Source organism: Mycteria americana, chromosome 1 (genome assembly GCF_035582795.1).
Source record: "Mycteria americana isolate JAX WOST 10 ecotype Jacksonville Zoo and Gardens chromosome 1, USCA_MyAme_1.0, whole genome shotgun sequence".
In the NCBI taxonomy this organism is placed as follows: Eukaryota; Metazoa; Chordata; class Aves; order Ciconiiformes; family Ciconiidae; genus Mycteria; species Mycteria americana.
In genome coordinates, this window is record NC_134365.1 from 204174722 (window position 1) to 204193991 (window position 19270).

General features: G+C 36.6%; 1 protein-coding gene across 1 annotated transcript in view; it reads right to left on the reverse strand.

The window, feature by feature from the left end:
- The window catches only part of DDX10 (DEAD-box helicase 10), a 195612-nt gene that overhangs the window by 146001 nt on the left and 30341 nt on the right, over positions 1-19270 (reverse strand). Inside the window, exons 10-12 of the mRNA XM_075490972.1 lie at positions 16525-16626; positions 7775-7862; positions 964-1052 (exon numbers count right to left, since the gene is read on the reverse strand). Coding sequence (XP_075347087.1) covers positions 964-1052; positions 7775-7862; positions 16525-16626 — 279 coding nt within the window. The remainder of the gene's footprint in view (positions 1-963; positions 1053-7774; positions 7863-16524; positions 16627-19270) is intronic.

A 19270-nucleotide genomic window follows, 5' to 3' on the forward strand; every position in this document is an offset into this window, starting at 1 on the left:
CTCCATGAAGTAAGAAAGCACCTTTTATAATAGGCTTATGTACCTTAAAGAACATAATCATGTTAATTGCAGCACAGAACAGGAAGACCAGGTGTTCTACAGTCTAGTAATTTGTCACATTTTAGTTCATTATGCCACGTGCTGACAAGTCTGAAGACTTACGTCTTCTCTGTATGAAATTCCAGAGACGTAAAATTAATTTACCATGCATCTTTGAGCACCTTCCTGCTCCCTTCTGACTACCCTATGTCCCATGAGATTATTAGATTATTCAAAAACTTCACGTCTTAAAACAATCTTAGATGGTTGTCATCTGTAAAGTCAACCTGTCAAAATTCATTTCCCTCCCACATAAAATGTGGAATGGTTCACATATTATGTCTTATTTTTGTGCATATAAAATAGATGCTATTCAGTCCAGTGCAGATGTTTCATCTTTACCAAGTGCACTGAATCTTCTGAAAAGTAATTTATGTCCAAGGAGCAATGTCCCAATCACACTCAAAATGAGACTGCAATGTATCATCTTTAGATACTCCAATTTCTTTTTAAATAATACACTTTACAGGTTGGCATTTAGCTATGAGGCTGAAGAGCAAATCTGGGGAAAAGAAAAAAAAATAAAAACAAAACAAAAAACCCACCAAAAACCACAACCCAAACCCCAAATCTTATTGTTCTCTATCCTGTTAATTCACAAGTTTTGTCTTCTATTGTATATAGCAAATGTACTTTCTGCTGGAAGAGTTATTTCTCTTTGAAGAGATACGTTGTTTTTACACATAATTTCTATTTAGAATGTCTTTGAAAACATGCAAAAGCACAGCATAAATGTGAAACTGTAAATACATTACAAGACTGTCCAATTCCGTGTGTTAACAGTCAAAACAGCTATTTAAAGCTATCATACACTGTGAAACTTCTCACTATACAGTTTTCACTTTCCAAGTCGATCATACTTACAGGGCATATTCTGCTAGAGGCAATTTGAAAACATCAAATACTTCCTTATTCTTCATTAAGTAAACTGAACGCAAGTAGGATACAAAACACTGAAAGAAAAATAAAAGTATTTAACAAAAAAAGAAATCATTCAATTACCAACACAAGAAACTAGTATTATACTGTTGCTCTAAACACAAAATAGAATTCCACTATTAAGTGGTCTAATATTGATTTCAGACTGAAATTCTTTTACCCAATACCCATCAGCCAAAATTTATCAGTACTACAGAAGTAATGTGACTTCAAGTATTCAAATATTTCATTCTTCAAGTATTCAAATATTTCATTAAATGCACATTAATTGGCTGAATTTCCCAAAGGTATGTCATGTTATTTTCACTATAAAGAAAATATGGCAAATGAGTCAGGAGGAAACACCATTGATTCAATTTTTTTTTTCCTCCCAGCTTTTCTGAATGTTGCTATGCTAGTCGGACATCTGAATTATGTGGAAGCAAGAACAGACTGTGTTGCTATCAATCTGAGGTGTCCTGACAATCTTAGCCACTAACAGAAAGTGATTCAACTCAATGTAGCTGCCTTTCACTGTGGCCTAGGATAATTCATATTACCTTGCATTTGTCATCAGCTCATCACATACATGCAGTCAATGAATGCAACTCAGCTGACCAACATAAATTCACTATGCAACATTTACTAAGACCAGTCCAAGGTTGAAGTTTCAATTAATCCCAGACTTTCACCAAGAAAACTGGAAGCACTGCATAACACAATAACTTAATCTTCTATTGTGTCTTCCCTCCATCCTTCCAAAAGGAAAGATTCTTATTCTTCTCATGTTTCCTTTACACAGTCTGTTTCTGCCTATCAGCAGCAGCATAAATAGTGGAATATTTTAAGTATCAGAAAAGATCCTTAGATTTCTGTTGTTCGTAACCTAATTTCTAACATATGCCAAAACTCCTGTCACAAGGCTTTAACCGGCAAACACTAGTAACAATAGCAAATTAAGCTCATCGGGTTATATTCAAGCATACTACAATCACACCCTTGTTCTGCTATGTATAGGCACCTGTCGGAGAAAATTATTGTATTAATAATTCACGTGGAATTTAAAAAAAAAAAAATCTATTTCTTGTTAATCTGAGATAGAGGAGGAAAAGACCCAACAGTTATGAGCATTGATCTCTTATGGGGATTCTTTAAATGCGTGTAAGAGAAAAAACATTTCCAGAGGTGAAAAGAAAAATGAGACACTAAATTAGGCAATGTCATAAAGTCATACTTTTCCTCTTGGCAAACTGAAATAACAACTATTAATTGTCAGATATGTAGAGCTAAGAGATACGCCTTTCAAGCTGCCCAACACCTTGTTACAGAAGTGAACTTTCATTTGCTTACTCTTCCAAAAGCTGTTTTTGGGTAAAGTTTTCTGTCCACATTATGTCTTCCAATTAAGTTTAGCAGTGGAAGGTGCTAGCACAATCCATTCAGCTGCTACCAAGAATGCGGTGTGGAATAACACACTTGTTTGCTCATCTAATTATTAATCATTTTACGAAGATAACTAGAACCTTTAGGAAGAGGCTTCAAATTTGACAGATCTCATTAATCTATTGCTGTCGATAGCAAGAAGTGACACAAATAAATGACAGAGCCTCTTCTTTCTCTGTAGTGGCAGATAGAAAAAAGCAGGTTAAACAAGAAGTATCTTTCCTGTGAATCTGAGAGTTGCAACATCTACAGATCTGAAGATCTACAGGAGTCACTATATGCCACAGGGGAGAAATCTCATTCTGCCTTCTGGATAACCTATAAAGCCATCCACTTACTTTACTAGTATTTCTTTGGTACACATGGTCCAGAAATTAGTGATAGATAAGGGGCAGAAGGAACACACCTTTTGAACATGTATCAAGCCCTACAATAACTAAGAATGACCCACCAAACAAATGCCAGATGTTCTAACTCACATCTATCAGCTGTCAACAGGGTTCAGCCCAATGAGACTTGTAACAATTTTTCAAGTTTGTTATGGACTGCATGCAGGATGGTATTGCTCTATGTTCAAAGAAATGGGCATCTAATTAAGGTAAGAGGCTTCAAAGACCATTCAGTAGTAATAAAGCGATAATTAAAGTCTTCAGCTGACCTCATTCTCTATTGTTTTAGGCATTGTGAACACTTCCAGCAAAAGATACTCCCTACTCCAAGAGCTTACACTCAAACTAGAAAAGTTAGATACAGCATAGCAGAGTTGTTCTACTTTACAAGAAGAAAAATGAAGTACAGAAAGAGCAAATGACTTCTTTGATTTTGATTTTATTTTAGTACCTTCACTTCAACCTCCTTCTAAAATACTGTCATCTCTCTTGGATTTTATTCAGTTCTCCTAAGACCTGCTGACTGCGCACACACACTGGACATCTGAGGGAGAACAAATTTAGTCAGTCTGAACTTGTTTCCCTGCTTTTATCAATTGCTGTTGTCCACCTCTATTTTTTATGGTTTGATATCACTTTCAAGGTTTTAATAACTGAACATTACAAAAATATTATATGAATTAACTTATACCATTATGGAAAATGTTATGGTTGGGCATCAGAAACATGTTACAGCTCTATTACAATAGTAGCTAAAGGCCCGCAAAACCACCCGAGATTGTTGTGCAAGTACTAGAAATACATAAGGGAACAAGTACTATGCTTTACTAATTTGCTACATTTAAATATTGATTTATTGATGTATTTCTTGGATAATCATTTTAAATATTAAAACACACACAATTCAATTTATGTGCTGTTTTGACAGAATTCAAAGTAACAGGGCATGAGTCGTATCTCAGGCTCTAACACCCTGCACGTCCCTCTGGGTGCGATGAAGAATTGAATGGACAGACATCACTTCAGTGTCCCAGTACCCCCTACACAGTAACATTCAAACTAGCAAGAAAACCACATTCTTTTTTAAACTGTTTTTCAGAACTGGATGAATTGACATATAAAATATTAAAATTACAAGAAATGCCAAAAGGCAGCATCAGTCCATGAGAGGAACTGCAAAAGTTTCAAAGGAGCCCCAATCTGATTCACGCTCTCTCTCTCCAAGCAACAGCAGAAGAACCATGTCCTATCAAATGAACCATTAAGTTTGTTGAAGCAATTAGTAGTCAAGAATTTTCTTTTTTCCTTTTTTTTTTTAAAAACAAAGTAAAAGAATCTTGAAGTAAATCAACAAGCTTAGAGGATGCAATCACTTAGACCTCATGCCCTCAACACAGTAAACTGCATCCCACCTGAACTTCTGTGCATAGCTATGCTGTTTCACTGCTATCTGACCCACTCAGGTGCGGAATTTATTTCTTACAAATGTCGAGAATTTAGCAGCTTGCAACAGACAGGCTAGACAGCACAACGCCTGTGCCTTTGAAAAATCCAGCATTCCAGATAAGGATCCAAGGTCAGGATTTCATTTGCATTATTTTCATTGTTTTATTCAGACTGATACGTAAGACTACTGGGGCACATTTGCACAGTATGTCTGATCACTCATACTTAAATCTTATTCAGGAGGGACACTTCTATGATAAACCACTTGTCCATACTTCAAGATTTTCAAAAACTGAATGTATATACAGTTTGTCTGTAAGATGACACTGCACTGCTACCCATAAATGAAAAACTGCAACAAAAATGGCTTGGAAGGGTAATTAAATGGCAATTAAAAAATTTTCAAAATGAATTTAAGCTTTTATCTGTAACACTGGTAGACAGCTCGTGTTTGATTTTATTCTTGAGTTATTTTGAAACATTGTCATTATTTTCTTTTGCCCAATTCAGAATGATCTTTCTCTGCCTTTTAAGAGATCTTAAAATGCCATAGCCAGAAACACAGAGGTTTGTTAGTATTTTCATTCCGAGTAAGATGATGCGGGCTTCCTCCTACTCTCGTCCTCCCCCAGCCAGCTGCTCTGTCACTTCTGATACAAATTGGTGTAACTGCAACTTCCTGTGGCAGTTGCAGATGATCATAATATGTCACCACTGTATCTGGCCTGTACGACGTCAGGATGAAGCTTACGCCGACATTCCACGTGCTACAAGTAATACTTTGTGCACTACAAAAACCTGGGATACCTAAATGCCAAAAATAGTTTTAAAAGTAGTGCCTTGAACATTGCCTTAGACATTTTATTCACAAAGCTCCCGCTGACTTCCTCAGGCACTTTGATTTAAGACTCCTTGTTTAGGAAAGCAAGAATGACATTCCTCTGACCCAGTAAGTGTCTCTACTGCAGGCATCCAAGCTAGGTCACGTCACACAGGCTACCTCTGCAGTGCAAAGAAACTGCCATTCACCTATCCCAAAGGGTTTTTAAGGTATCTATGTCAGGATGCATCCTAGACGTGCCTATTCCTCTGTCAGCTATAATGAAAGCTCAGGCAGACTAGCTCACATAGGACATCTAAAGTTAGGTGAGATGAACCTCCACTTAAAAAAGTTTTAAATATTGCAACTTGTCTCATTTTACATCCCAGTTCAACAGAAAGGCTACAACTCTTATTCTCTCTTTAAGCGTTCATTATCCCCTTTTCATTTTACCCTACCACTCAGGTTTACCAGAATATCTTCAGGTGTCATCAATCCACACACTAGCTCAGACAAATAAAAAGTTATTTACACTAATCCAGAACTTCTGCAATCTTGTATTTTCTCAGGCTTTCGCATTTCTGGATTTCTGATCATTTGGCCTTTCGTAGTGCTCTTTAAATTTGACCTATGCGTATAACAAAAAAGTGACCTGAAAGATATTCTTATTTTTCTTCTAATCATCTTGTTTCCCTGCATCTCAATTTGAACTCCTGATTTTGCATGGTTTGGAAGACACTTGGTATGACTACAGAATTCATAGGCTCATGATATCCACAGTTTAAAAACAAACATACAAACCAACCAACCTCAGAAAACCAACACATTGCAGCACTTCAATAACACAAGTAGTAAGTTCTATCCCAAAGAGTTCATGGCCTAAAAATATTATAAAACCAGGGAAAGGTCAGCAAACATGTCTAGTAATGGCAAGAAGAGGCAGCGTAATGCCCAGAAATGTTTCACAGGCCATCTTCCATGGAAAGTGTCTTTTACAACCAGCTCATTCTAGTCCAGGAACCTACCTAGTTATATTAAGTTTTCCTACCTTTCCCAAACCTGCTAAAATCTTGGTGAAATTCACATATTGTTCATGGAGTCTCCCAACATTAACCAGCACAACAAAGAAATCCCATTCATAGTCCCATTCACACACTTCTCCATCTTACCTGGAAGAGCTATTCTAAGTCATTTTGCTTCTCATTTAAATCCAGATGAAAGATAAAACGCTTTATTTAATGCATTAGATTTTACCCCTGAGAAAGGACAAACTGTCATATATATTCAGGAGATACAACAATAAAAATTGATTAAGAAAGTGAGCATGTGACATGGTTTCATATTTCTAACTTTTTAAGCCAAGGAATGAGATCTGCTACTTTTCAGTAACCTTTTTTTGTTATTATTTTTTCAAAATGTTCTATATCAGCTCCCCAAGAAAAGTCCTCTCAGGAAGAATTACCAATTTCCCTATCCCCTTCAATCAAAAGGGTTACTGAACTGAAAAGGGTGCACAGTCCTATTCTTCATCGTGCTACCAAGGATACATGATGAAAAAAGATGTATTTGTACTGATTTAACAGCTTCATGCTTTACCGAATCACAGAATAGTTGAAGTTGAAAGGAACCTCTGGAGAGCATCTAGTCCAAACCCCTGCTCAAAGCAAGGTCAGCTAGAGCAGGCTGCTTAGGAACGCACCCAGTTTTTAATACCCAAAAATGGAGACTGCACAGCCTCTCTGTGCATCCTGTTCTAGTGTTCAACCACCCTCACAATGAAAGTTTTTTTCTTGGGTTTAAATGGAGTTTTTTGTATATGAATTCGTGCCCATTGCCTCCTCTCCTGTCACTGGGCACCACTCAGAAGACTCTGGCTCCATCTAATTTATACCTCTCTCCTAATACAGGAGATACTCCAAGTGCTCAGTCATCTTTGTGGTTCTTCATTGGTCTTGTCTCCAGTATGTCCATGTCTTTCTTGTACTGGAAGCCCAGAATTAAGCTTTGCGCTCCAGACGTGTCTCACCAGGGCTGAGTAGAGGGGGAAGGGAAGGATCACCTCCCCTGACCCGCCAGCAACGATCTTTCTAATGCCACCCAGAATGCGATTGGCCTTCTTTGCTGCAAAGGCATGTTGCGGGCTCAAGTTCAGCTGGTTGTCCACTAGGACAACCTGTTGCCTCAGGTCTTTTTCTGCAAAGTTGCTTTCCAGCCATTTGGTCCTAGCCTGTACTGGTGTATGGGGTTATTCCTCCCTAGGTTCAGGACTCAAACAGCTGGGAAAGACTCAAAAAAAAAAACAGTAAAAACCCTCAAAGAGCTGAGAAGCAGTGAGTACTAAATCAAAAATTACTTGCATATCTGAGACTCTAAAATAAATATGTCCCCACCTATGCCTTAACCTTGGCACAACAGCAGGAGGTCAAGTGGCTCTTCAGGCATTAGGGTCATGAGCCCATGTCAACTCACACAGGATATAACAGGCATACTTACCACCAACTGCTAATACATGATTATTGTTTCTACTGATGCCATGTTTCAGAACAATTTAGCAGTTCCAAACACTGCTGCTAGGGCACATATGAGCAGGTCAGTTATTCCAGCAGCAGTTCTGTTTGACTAGCATGCCTCAAGAACTATAGTGCAGCAGATGACTTACCCTTTGAGCTTTGTCTTTTAACTCCTGATCTTGAGCTAAGAAAGCTTGCATCCTCTTTTGGATGTCTGTAAGTTTTTCAGGATTAATTCTAATTAAAAAAAGAAAAAAAAAAAGAAGTTAGCTTTAATTATTAGAACATGCAAAAATAAGCACCTATTAAGTTCTCAGAAGTTTCTTCACATCTTTTGCATTGCTTTCAATATGCATAAAGCTATTACCACTCTGAACAAGCTGAGAATGGAACCATATTAAGGATGAAGCATACACTCCTCAAATGAATAACACAGAAAAGACAAATGAGAGCTCAGACTTTTTATCCAGAGATAGTTTTCAGTGAAGGTGGTGAAACTTCTTCCAAAGCAAAGCCAAAATCAGCAGTAAAGAACTTCTTGAATTTATAAAAATGCTGAGAAAAAATATAGAAATATAAAAATATAGAAACATAATGAATTACAGTACTACTTTATACTGAGCTAGCAGTCTTCATGAGGAAATTCTCAGCATTTTTGAAAGCTTAGATAAGATCCATTGCTCTGGGAATACTGAAATTTAAGTACTTCTTTCTTACAGCCAGATGAGCAAAAATAAAGGACATTGAGATTAAACAGATTTAAGAGCTCTACAAGATATTGATCAGGTGAATAAAGAACAGTGACTGTATTACAGAAAGTGCTATTAAAACTAGTAAGAAGTCATGCGAGTCCTCTCCTGGACTCTGAATTTTTACACTTATTCCAGTGATACCTACACTATTCCACGTTTATTTGCCCAGATCTTTTCTTATCTGCTTCTGGTTTTTATCTACTAGTGCCACCCAAGTGTATCATACAACCTACCAAACATGGTAGGAGGGTACCCCTCAAGTAGAGGTCAAAAGAGATGCACAACTACCAGATTTCTTAATCTGGTTCTTGCTGCTGTATGCCATATCATCCCATACTGACATGGCTGTGTACATACACATGGCTGTGTACAACAAAACACAGCCTTTGCTGAAGGAACTAAAGAAAAAAAAAAAAATCAAAATCATGCTTCTTCACTAAGCAGTCACTTCACTAAGCACTAAGTCAGTCTAGAAAACATGACTGATTAAAAAACATTTTCTAGGCATTTTTTGTAACATAAGCCATTATTGTAATCAATTATTCTTACTAAATATGAAAGCAGCAATTAAGCAAGGGGTTGGCGGCTATTACCAAGGAATACTTTAATTTATAAAGACATCAAACTTTATTCCCTCACCATTTCAATTTTTTATCTGTCAGATACAGCCAGTGGAAGACTGTAGCACACACAAGAGCTATTTAGCTACAGTTTTAGTGAAAGATCAAAAAGCTGAGTTCCAGTTTCAAGGCAGCAAATAATTTACTCTGAAAGTGTAAAGACATAAGAGAGAAAAGAAGAGGCATGAAAAATTCAGTGGGACACAAACTGACCAACACGTCTTTGAAATGCAATGGAGGATGGAATGCACATAATACCAAAGATAGAAAAAGTAAAGAGAGAGAAGGCTCTTCTAGATTTTATTCTATAAAACAAGATTGAGAAGGTCACAATGAAAATATTTACAATCCTAACAAAGGAAAAATGGTAGAATAGCAAAATAAAAGCAGTGGTTTGCTTAATACTGAATTGTATGAGAAGTTACAAAGTATACTACCTCACTGCAGAGGAAAGACAGGAGGAAGAATAAAAAGGCTGGCTAGATGAAATAAACGTGTTTACAGTGGCCTGAAACTCAAGAAGAAAGCTTAAAGTAGAACTGAAGACAAGTATAAAAACAGCACAAATACACTGGGATAAAATAAGATATACAAGCACAAAATGAGATACAAAAAGTAAAGAAGGGATAGCATGAATAACAACAACAAAATTAACATGAACACCAGTAGTATAACAGCTCAGAGAAGTGTTGGATTGCTGTTAAGTTATGGGAAAGCCAGTAAGAGGTGACCTCAAGGCACTTAAATTAGTCAGTGTCTTTTTTCCCTCGTCTTCACTCAAAGTGGTTAGCTGTCTGATTGCAGCTGCAACAGCTACAGCACAGTCCAAGCTCACACCAGAATCACAAATCAGAGGATAACAGGTACTTAGATAAATCAGCTGGGTCAAAAGAAATTTGTTCCATAGCAACTAGAGAGAAAGTCAGAGCACTTCGAGTCATAGTTGTATCTATTCTTGAGAACTCATCTGAGAGAGATAAAAATCTATGGGACACAGCAGGCAAACGTAGTGCTCATCTTCAAAGGGGGCAAAAAAAAGATAAGTTAAACAATTAACGTTTTTCTTGATACCAAAAAACCAATCTGTATGTTTAATACAAACTTTTTTCTTGATACCAAAAAAGCAATTTGTACAAAAACCCAATGGCCAACATGCTTAGTCAGAAGCAAAACATGACTAAGCAGTCTGATTATCCTTCATAGCAGCATAAGCAGGCTTTAAGAATAGGAAAGAAAAGGCAGATGTCATATTTGATGTCAGCAAAGCATCTGGCAGTTGCACATTCTCATAAGCTAGGGAAACATGGTCTACATTAAATCTTTAAGTAAACACAAAACTGGCCCTGGAGCTGTACTCAAAGAGTAGTGGGGACTTGTCACTGTCAAACTCCAAATGCATACCATGTTCCAATTCTCACCTGGGCCTGCTATTACTCATTATTTTCTGAGACTTGATTATTGTAGGATATGATCCATTATTTACAGGAGACAATACATCATGGGGGCTCCAAGCATAATGGACAATAATCTTAGACAAGATGTAACAGCATTTTGTTGACTGCATATAAATTTTAGTTTAATTTGGTCGAAATTTGCAAGAAAAGGGTTTGAAAAAGACAGAAAACACAAGATGCTTTCTTTACAGTTAAAAGCAAGGCAAGATACTGTGGTGTAAATCTAAGCAATGTCAACCAAGAATATGGTGCCCCAAGCACATTTTGAGGTTATGTGTTTATTAATGAATGAGTAAATTTGCAACATTGAATATTAAAAGAGAGTCATAATACTGGATTCCCTCCTCTCCAACACTGTACCATGACAGCCGCCCTCTGTCATCTTCATCTCATGTTGGGATTCCAAAGATAACAAAGCTGGTCATTGTTAAATTGGATTTTCGTTTTAATGAGTTTGCATGTTATTTCTTTCTGAATAAATAAAACTCTTTACAATAATTATATACACGTGACTATCTGGAGAGACAAACCTAAAATCTAAACACTTAAATGAATTATCATAATTTATAAGCTTGCCTAAACAGCTATGAACCAGTGAGCTAGAACCAACTACACAAAAACTTGAAGAGGATTTTATTACATTGTCTGTCATTTTAACTGGGTTGTTTCTTTTCTTACTCTGTGAGTACAAGTCTTGCATTTAAGGAGCAGCATAACTTTTTGAACCTGTTGTTTTGCCTAGCAGTTGCATAAATAGCCACACTTGACTGTGCCATGGTATAAATATGAACTCAGCTTGCTTGGTCTTATGAACTGATCAGACAACACTCTCCAAATTTCCTGGTCAATACGCACTTCGCTTTCCACTCGTTTCCCCTGTTTTTAACACCAGGATACAAGCACTGCTTTAACTAAATACTCTCTCTTCCCCATACTCTCCAAAGTGGAATTTAAACAAAAAAGCTCAACAACCACCAAAAAGACCATGCTGCCATGATGTAGTGAAAGTTTCCATATTCCACTCAGCTTCCAAGCAGTGGCAGGTTTTGCTCTGTGCTCTCAGCCTGGAACGTGGCTCCCTATCTTCACACTGGACAGCCTGGAAGGCTGGAGAGAGGAGGAAGAGCTGGGACCTAAGGAAGCCTGCTCAGAGATGCCAGTCTCACACCAGCAGATCACATACATGTGCATAACCAGGCTGGTTAGTTACACCAATGGACTGTCCTACAGTAATGATGGTAATTGGGATGCAGCAAGTTATAATAGATTCCCTAGTATTAATATTACTGTCATGTGGAATACATATCCAAGTATTCTCCGCTGCCAGGAAAAAAAGGTGTTTGGTTGTTGCTAGTGTTGTTTTCTTCAAGAACCACATTTTTGTCATAATATTAAAGAAAGCAGTATTACATCGTGGGTATCTACATACTTGCGCTTCCTTTCGTAAAATTTTCTAGACACAAAAATTGTTACAATATCCCCTTAGGAAGCAGCTTTTATCTTGTTACTCTACAAAATTGGATGCAATGAAGTAGTCTCAAGGTATTATCAAAAATAATTTCAGTTTACAGCTCGCATCTAAAACTTTGAAATTATAGACTCCTTGTAAATATGTACATAATATTTAATGCTTTCTGAGTAGCTGTTCACCACATTTGAATGCTCTAAAGATATTTATTATTGCATATTTTGCATTTTCTCTTGCTCTGTTTGAACGATGAAAAAGAAACGTATTGCTAAAAGCACTACCTGTAAATTGGCAGCTTGTGCTGATCAGAAAGGTATGGTATACTAACAAGTTCTACAGGGAGCTTAGATTTAAAATTGAAAATTAAGAAAACAGCCCAAACCCTAGCTTTTTGAATAGGTATTCAGGAAAAAAGTTATTCCCCTCTCTCCTTTCAAATTAAGGAATTGTTTTAAAAGCTCTGTCTAAATGAAATAAAGAAATGTTAAGAGCTGTTTGTAAGCAGAAAATACAAACCAAGGAAAGTAACAGAAAACTGGTTCTTGCAAACCCTGTGCAAGATAACAGGTTAACAAGAACAGCAAAACAAACATTTTAATTGACAGTGATGTTTTACAAACAAAACTTTCAGAATGCATTTCAGAAGTTTGAAGAGTTAAACTCTGTTGGCAGCGCACGATGCTCATTACCTTCTAACTCACAAGTTAAATCAATTCTTGAGAATCTATAATTAGGTGAATATGCACAAACACTAGAAGACTTTCAGCAGAAGACCTGGAACATGATCCATGGGTTGATGGAACTTCTTCAACAATTCATCAATTGACAACACACACCAGGGTTGTATTAATTGGGAAACTGGCTAGAAGTAAACAACCTAAGAAAATTTGTAGTTAAAAACTTTTAGGATTAAATTGGTTTGCAATCCACAAGCAATTACGAGAAATTTTTTTTTTTTTTTAAGGATTTTAGTTAGCATCTTAGAAGTACAATGCTAAACCATTTAAGCCTTAACCACACTAGGCAGACAATTCTAAGTAAAAGCATTCCCCTTCATTACGATGTTACAAATACTAATAAGGTATGTTTTGCAGATTGAAAAACCGGATCTCGGGGCAGGCTGTTAAAATATCCATCAAAAGCCCTGAATTTGCTTCTAATGATTCCAGTTAAGAATGTTACTTGAATGTATTTATTGTACATATGCCCTAGTGGCTTGGTAAAAGAATGAATTGTTTGTTTTTTTTTAAAACACCACCCCAAAATAGCAGAGTTTTCCATTGATGTAACAGATTAGCAAGAATGTGTTAAGAGATGCAGCCATAGATGTTTCTCCAGAGACACATCTAACTTGGATTATAAATGGAAGATGCATTTATTGGGGGGGCAAATAAAATATTTGCCTTATTAAAATTGAATTGTTATTCTAGTACAAAAATACCTATTTGGATTTGCATGAATAAATACAGGCTAAAGAGGCTTTTTTACCATGTTCTATGATAAGCTGTTCAAACAATTAACTGCATTACTCAAGAAGCTAAAAGCTTAGCTGTCAAAGAAAGGTGAAATATTTATAATATGCATGAGAACAGACATTTATTTAGTGAATATCAAAACAAGATAAATGATTTGAATAACTATCATTTTAAGAAGGAAAAAGATGAAGTTTGGAAAAAAAGAGACAATTTGCTTAGGCTGTGGTGGTTATACAACAGATCCTTTGTCCTGGTTTCAGCTGAGATAGAGTTAATTTTCTTTATAGTGGCTGATGTGGGGCTACGTTTTGGATTTGTGCTGAAAACAGTGTTGATAATACAGAGATGTTTTAGTTGTTGCTGCACTAGTCAAGGACTTTTTTTTCAGCTTCCCGTGCTCTGCCAGGTGCAGAAGCAGCTAGGAGGGGGCACAGCCAGGATAGTTGATCCAAACTGACCAAAGGGCTATTCCATACCATATGATGTCATGCTCAGTATATAAAGCTGGGGAAGAAGAAGGAAGGGGGGGGACATTTGGAGTGATGGCGTTTGTCTTCCCAAGTAACCGTTACGTGTGATGGAGCCCTGCTTTCCTGGAGATGGCTGAACACCTGCCTGCCCATGGGAAGGAGTGAATGAATTCCTTGCTTTGCTCTGCTTGTGTGCATGGCTTTTTCTTTACCTATCAAACTGTCTTTATCTCAACCCACGAGTTTTCTCCCTTTTACTCTTCTGATTCTCTCCCCCATCCCACCGGGCGGGAGTGAGCAAGTGGCTGTGTGGTGCTTAGCTGCCAGCTGGGGTTAAACCACGACACCTTTTAAAGCACTATGATGCTTAAAGGAAAAGAAAATATCAGACTTTAATTCAGTTTCCTTATTGATATTGTCCACATTCACCGAGGGGGGCTGCGGGGGTAGTTTTTTAAACAGCAACATCAAAAACAAAGCTTTAAGCACAATTAGGCTTTTGGTAGTTGTTTGATTCCATTGTACTCCTTATTTTCGCTCTTTTAGCAAAAGTTGTCTTATGGTTGAAGTTCATGCATGTTCCACACAGAATTGATACCCGTGTTTGACCAGAAAAGGTGTATTTACTTCACTGGCTGCTGTGTACTCAGTTTGTTACATAGAAGCAGCATTCACAAGTGCAGTTCACAAGTGTCTCTGAAATGGTATATCCCATACATCAAAAATACTTTAAAAAAATAAAACTAAACCTTAAATCTGGAAAGTGCTGTATGCATTTTTCTATTCTCTGCAGAAATTAAGTCCAACTTGTGTCCAGGTGTGGCATGTCTGGAGTGATGACATCCAACTATGGTACCAAAAATGGCAATCCTCAGGGAAACCAAACAGAAAAATCAGCCTAGTGAAGCTGAACACTGGAGCACTCATAAAAGAGTAAGATTTAGTAGGAACTGACAGTATTTTGCGGTTATCATTCCAAGTTCTTGCTTCTTTCCCCTTCACTACAGCTGGTCACACAAGCCTTCCTTTTCATTTGTAAAAACAAAATAAGTTTGTTAGAAGTCACCATCATACCAAATTGCAATTGACCAGGCTATCCTGACTTACTTTAATGCATCCTATTATTGAATTTACAATAGGAAAAGCTAATGAAGTGAAAAAGATTCTTATTCAGTAGATTTTAATAATGAAAAGTCTCAAAGTATATGTTCCTTAACTCAAGTTTTGACATAAACGTCTATGAAAAGTGTAACAAAAAACAGGTAACAGTGTAAGTAGTGACAATTTCTTACCATTCTTCATTACACTAGAATTCAACGAATACAACATAGTTAATTTTGAGCAGATCTGAAGGTTTAAGCAATGAGGTAATAATAACCACTTGAAGTTTCACCCTACTTTGATTTCTTCTCAAAAACAATTATTCCACAAACACTTTCTGCATACAGTTTATTATCTTCTTTGCTTAGATACCTGTATCTTCACATACAAACCACAGCCTTTCAAAGTAAAAGAGTCCTAGCCTTGCTCATACCCACTTGTACAGAAACTTAATTTTCTACCCTGTCATCCTTCTCTGGATTTCTTCTAGCTCAACTCTACAACTTTTGGCATGGTGTAACCTGAACTATATAAGTATTCAAAATGGAGTCAGGCTCATACCACATTTTCTGGCTTGCTTTCAATTCTTCTGTATTTCCTTCACATTCTGTTTCGTCTTTTGATTTAGCATTAGACTGATAGGCTTAAAGAACAATGAACTCCTTCCTACCTATAGCTGCTAATCAAGAAATTACCATCGATGCCTTTTAGTGGTGTGGGCTTCTTCTATTAAAGTTAGGGTTTCTGTCTTTCCTACATGTCCATTACTCTGCATTTAATAGAAACTGGCAATATAATTTCTTTTTTCTTTTTACATAGTATCATTATATGCTTCTGCAACTCTTTCAAAGTCAGTTCTCTTTTGTAGAGATAGCATAGATCTCTACAGATCTCCATCAGAATACTCTCTCTGGTATGTAAAATGACCATTTAGCCACATCTTTTATTTTCCATTCTTCAACTAACTGATTCAGAAAGATCATGACAAATCGGAGAAACAGTCTAGAACTAAAGAAAAGAGAGTTAAGAGAAACAAGAATGATAAAAGGTATAAAAACATACAAGGACAGATTAAAGAAATTGTTATTGTTTAATCTGTGAAAGAAGAGAAAGAAATAGCATGATAATGTTCAATTACATAAAAAGTAGTTGCAAAGAGTAAGAGAATACATAATTTTCCATATATTCTTGGCACAGGACAAAAGAAATATTTCACTTAAATTACTTACAAGGCTTATCAGACACTTGAAGAAAAAACCTTAATGGCAGGAACTGTTGAGTATAGACGAGATCACTTCGTGAAATTATGAAGATATTCATTGGCAAGTTAGACAAGCATCTGATAACAATGATTTGTGCAGCTGATCCTGCCTTGGGGAAAGGGGTGGAATAAGTAACCTCTCAAGGTCTTTTCCTTCTACAATGCTATCAAAATCAAATTATCTCCCTTGTTTGTCCAGCTTCAGGTAATTCAAGCACTTTACTCCATCAGGATTGTCATAGACTCATCACACATTATTCCTGTAGACAGAAGGCTGAATAACAGACAAGCCACTTACTTGATTTCACTGACAGGTACCTTCCTCTGCGCCAGCTGTTCCACCATGCCTTTTTCTTCTGAGGGAAGCAATACTAACAAAGCTTCACCACCTTCTTTGTATCTGATGGGGGGGGGGGAACACAAAAGAGAGACCTCAAGCAAACATGCAAAAAATAGAATTTTTTGTTGATGTTTTCAATAACCAATGAGAATTTACATTTGCTTCCTTATAAGCAGCCCAAAGAGCAGACAAAAATCCTCACTTTACAAAGGGAAAAGAAAAGGCAAAGCAGTTGAGTGACTTGCCAGTATCTCCATTTGACCTGATTTCAAAACTACACCTAGAGCCCTAAACATCTGGGACTAAGACATAGATTCAGATAAGTGGATTTTTTTCTTCCCTAGATTAGAAATGTTTCTGTAGTAATCAAATGCCACTTGATCAAAGCTTACAATACTAGAAGATCTAGCTACTTGCATTCATCCTTTACCAACAGTTAAGTCTTAACACCTGGTAACAACTGATTCTCCTTTGCACATCCTGCAAGTGTAAAGGCTAGGAAAGGATAAGTGCCTCAATCCCAAACAACAACTCCTATTTGCATGTTCAATAAAGGCTATTTTTCTAACAGGTCACAGAGGCATCACTGAAAGAAAAGCATAAACACAGGAGTTCTTTCCTTTATAGAACCAGTTTCTAGGTGCAAAAGAAAAAAATACAATCAGACTGATCCCATAAGATCATATCTAGTATTCAATCTTCAATGTATTTAACAGCGGTATCAAATGTAGCTGAGTTAGTAATTATTCAAGATACATGGTTGGCAAAGAAATAAAAATTCTTCTATTTTATTCTTAAAGCGTCTTCTTGTTCACTTTCTTTTTGTGAAAGAAAATGTCAGTTCCTACTTTTGTCAAATTTAGTGACTTGAGGACATTCATGGAGGAAAAAAAATACCCAAACAGCATTAGTAACCAAACAAGACAATGGGTTTAAGTCCTACTGAAAAAGTAGTAATGATGAGTTAGCTTATCTGCATTATCTAAGTCCATATCTATTGTAACACATACATTATTCATTTACATTCATAGTACAGATTGATAGGAAAATATTGCATAGAGTCCTCCATTATATAAAAAACAACAATCCAACTAAATTTCAGAAATACGCCAAAATTGGACAGAATCCCACTCAAAACCAACTGATGAGAGGAATGTGTGGGACAAAGCAAAATAAGAGAGTGGTAAGTTACTATGTAGAGCAGCTTTAAACTGCCAAGAGCTACTCACAGGGAAGTCCCTAGGCAGCAGCAGGTTGTAAGCCTATAGATAAACTGCAATGACTACAAGTATTCAATTTATATGAAACAGAAAATTCTCATCGTATTATTTTTCAAGTGTCAATTTATATCAAATTATTTACTACTTTAACAGGCCTTTGCTCTGGTTCCTACTCCAGTCATATTTGTCTTTTTTTTTTTTTCCTATGATGGCAAAACTTTGCATCCATCTTAAGCACATCTGGTTTGTCCTTTCTCTTTTCTATAAGGCAAGTTAACTGTTTCTTCTATCTTTATTCCAGTCGGTCCGTTGCCATTTCATAAATCTTCAGCTTCTGTTACTCCATCATACACTCTCCTGTTGGGTCTTTACTCCAATAGCATACACTCTTCTCCGTCAAGAGAACCATCAAGCAGAGGATATTATACAAAAGGTATAAACTGTCAGCAGAAGGGTGGGAGATGTTATTAGTTTCTCTTTGGGTCAGAGACCACAGAGAACAAGACTGTGCCAGGGTAGGTCACATATCTTTCCAATAAAAGCTCAGCAGTGACAGAAGAAAACACCAGTTCAAGTTTTTGTAGATAGGAAAGGGGACATTAAGTGCTATGTAGGGAAGTATTAGAGTCAAACTCCTGCGCTTAAGAGAGCTTTTAAGTTGGAGGCCAGAGAGCACAGAAGGATGTTCTCAGGCACACCAAACAAGAATCTTATCATTAACTGATAAAAATAATTTCAGATGGAATACAGGGAGCCCACATTTCTTCAAGTATGAACAGTTATCACTTGGCAAAAACACTACTGCAGAACTGTTTGAAAACTATAAACACTATCTGTCACAGCATAGTAAGCAATGCAAGTAGCAACAAAATCTGCAGTTAAAACAGGCTGACAGCTTTTATTACAGCTCTCTGCTTTCATTTGATGAATTTGAAAAATCACAACAAAAATGCTCTCTGATGCCTTTTTTTTTTTGCCCAACGCTATACGTGATGGGTTTGGGGACTGACTTTTAAAGATAATCTAAAAATGTTTAATAAATGTTTCCATCATGAGTTTTTAACCCTTACATTCTACATTTTGAAATTTTACATGGAAATCGAATTGATACAAGAGGAGAGTCTGCCACATACCAACCCTATGTAAATTTACTGGTTTTATATAGTTTGGTAAGAGTACCAAAAGAAATGGTATGACATTTAGACTTTGTCCAAAAAAAAAATACTGCTTTAGGGTTGTGGGTGAGGGAGAGATACCATACAAAAGCCATACTAACTTGATTTTAATCCATTTAATTACTAGACCTAAAATGTTCTTAATGCAGAAATATCAGTTTGTAGAATCTTTCTAAAAAAGAGTTCTAAAGCAACCCATATGCTTGGTTTAAGGCAATTTATTATCTTTACCAACAGCATAGGAGGACCTAAGTTACTGCTGACCAAACATCCCATGAATGTTTGGGCCCTTTATATAATAATTAAGGT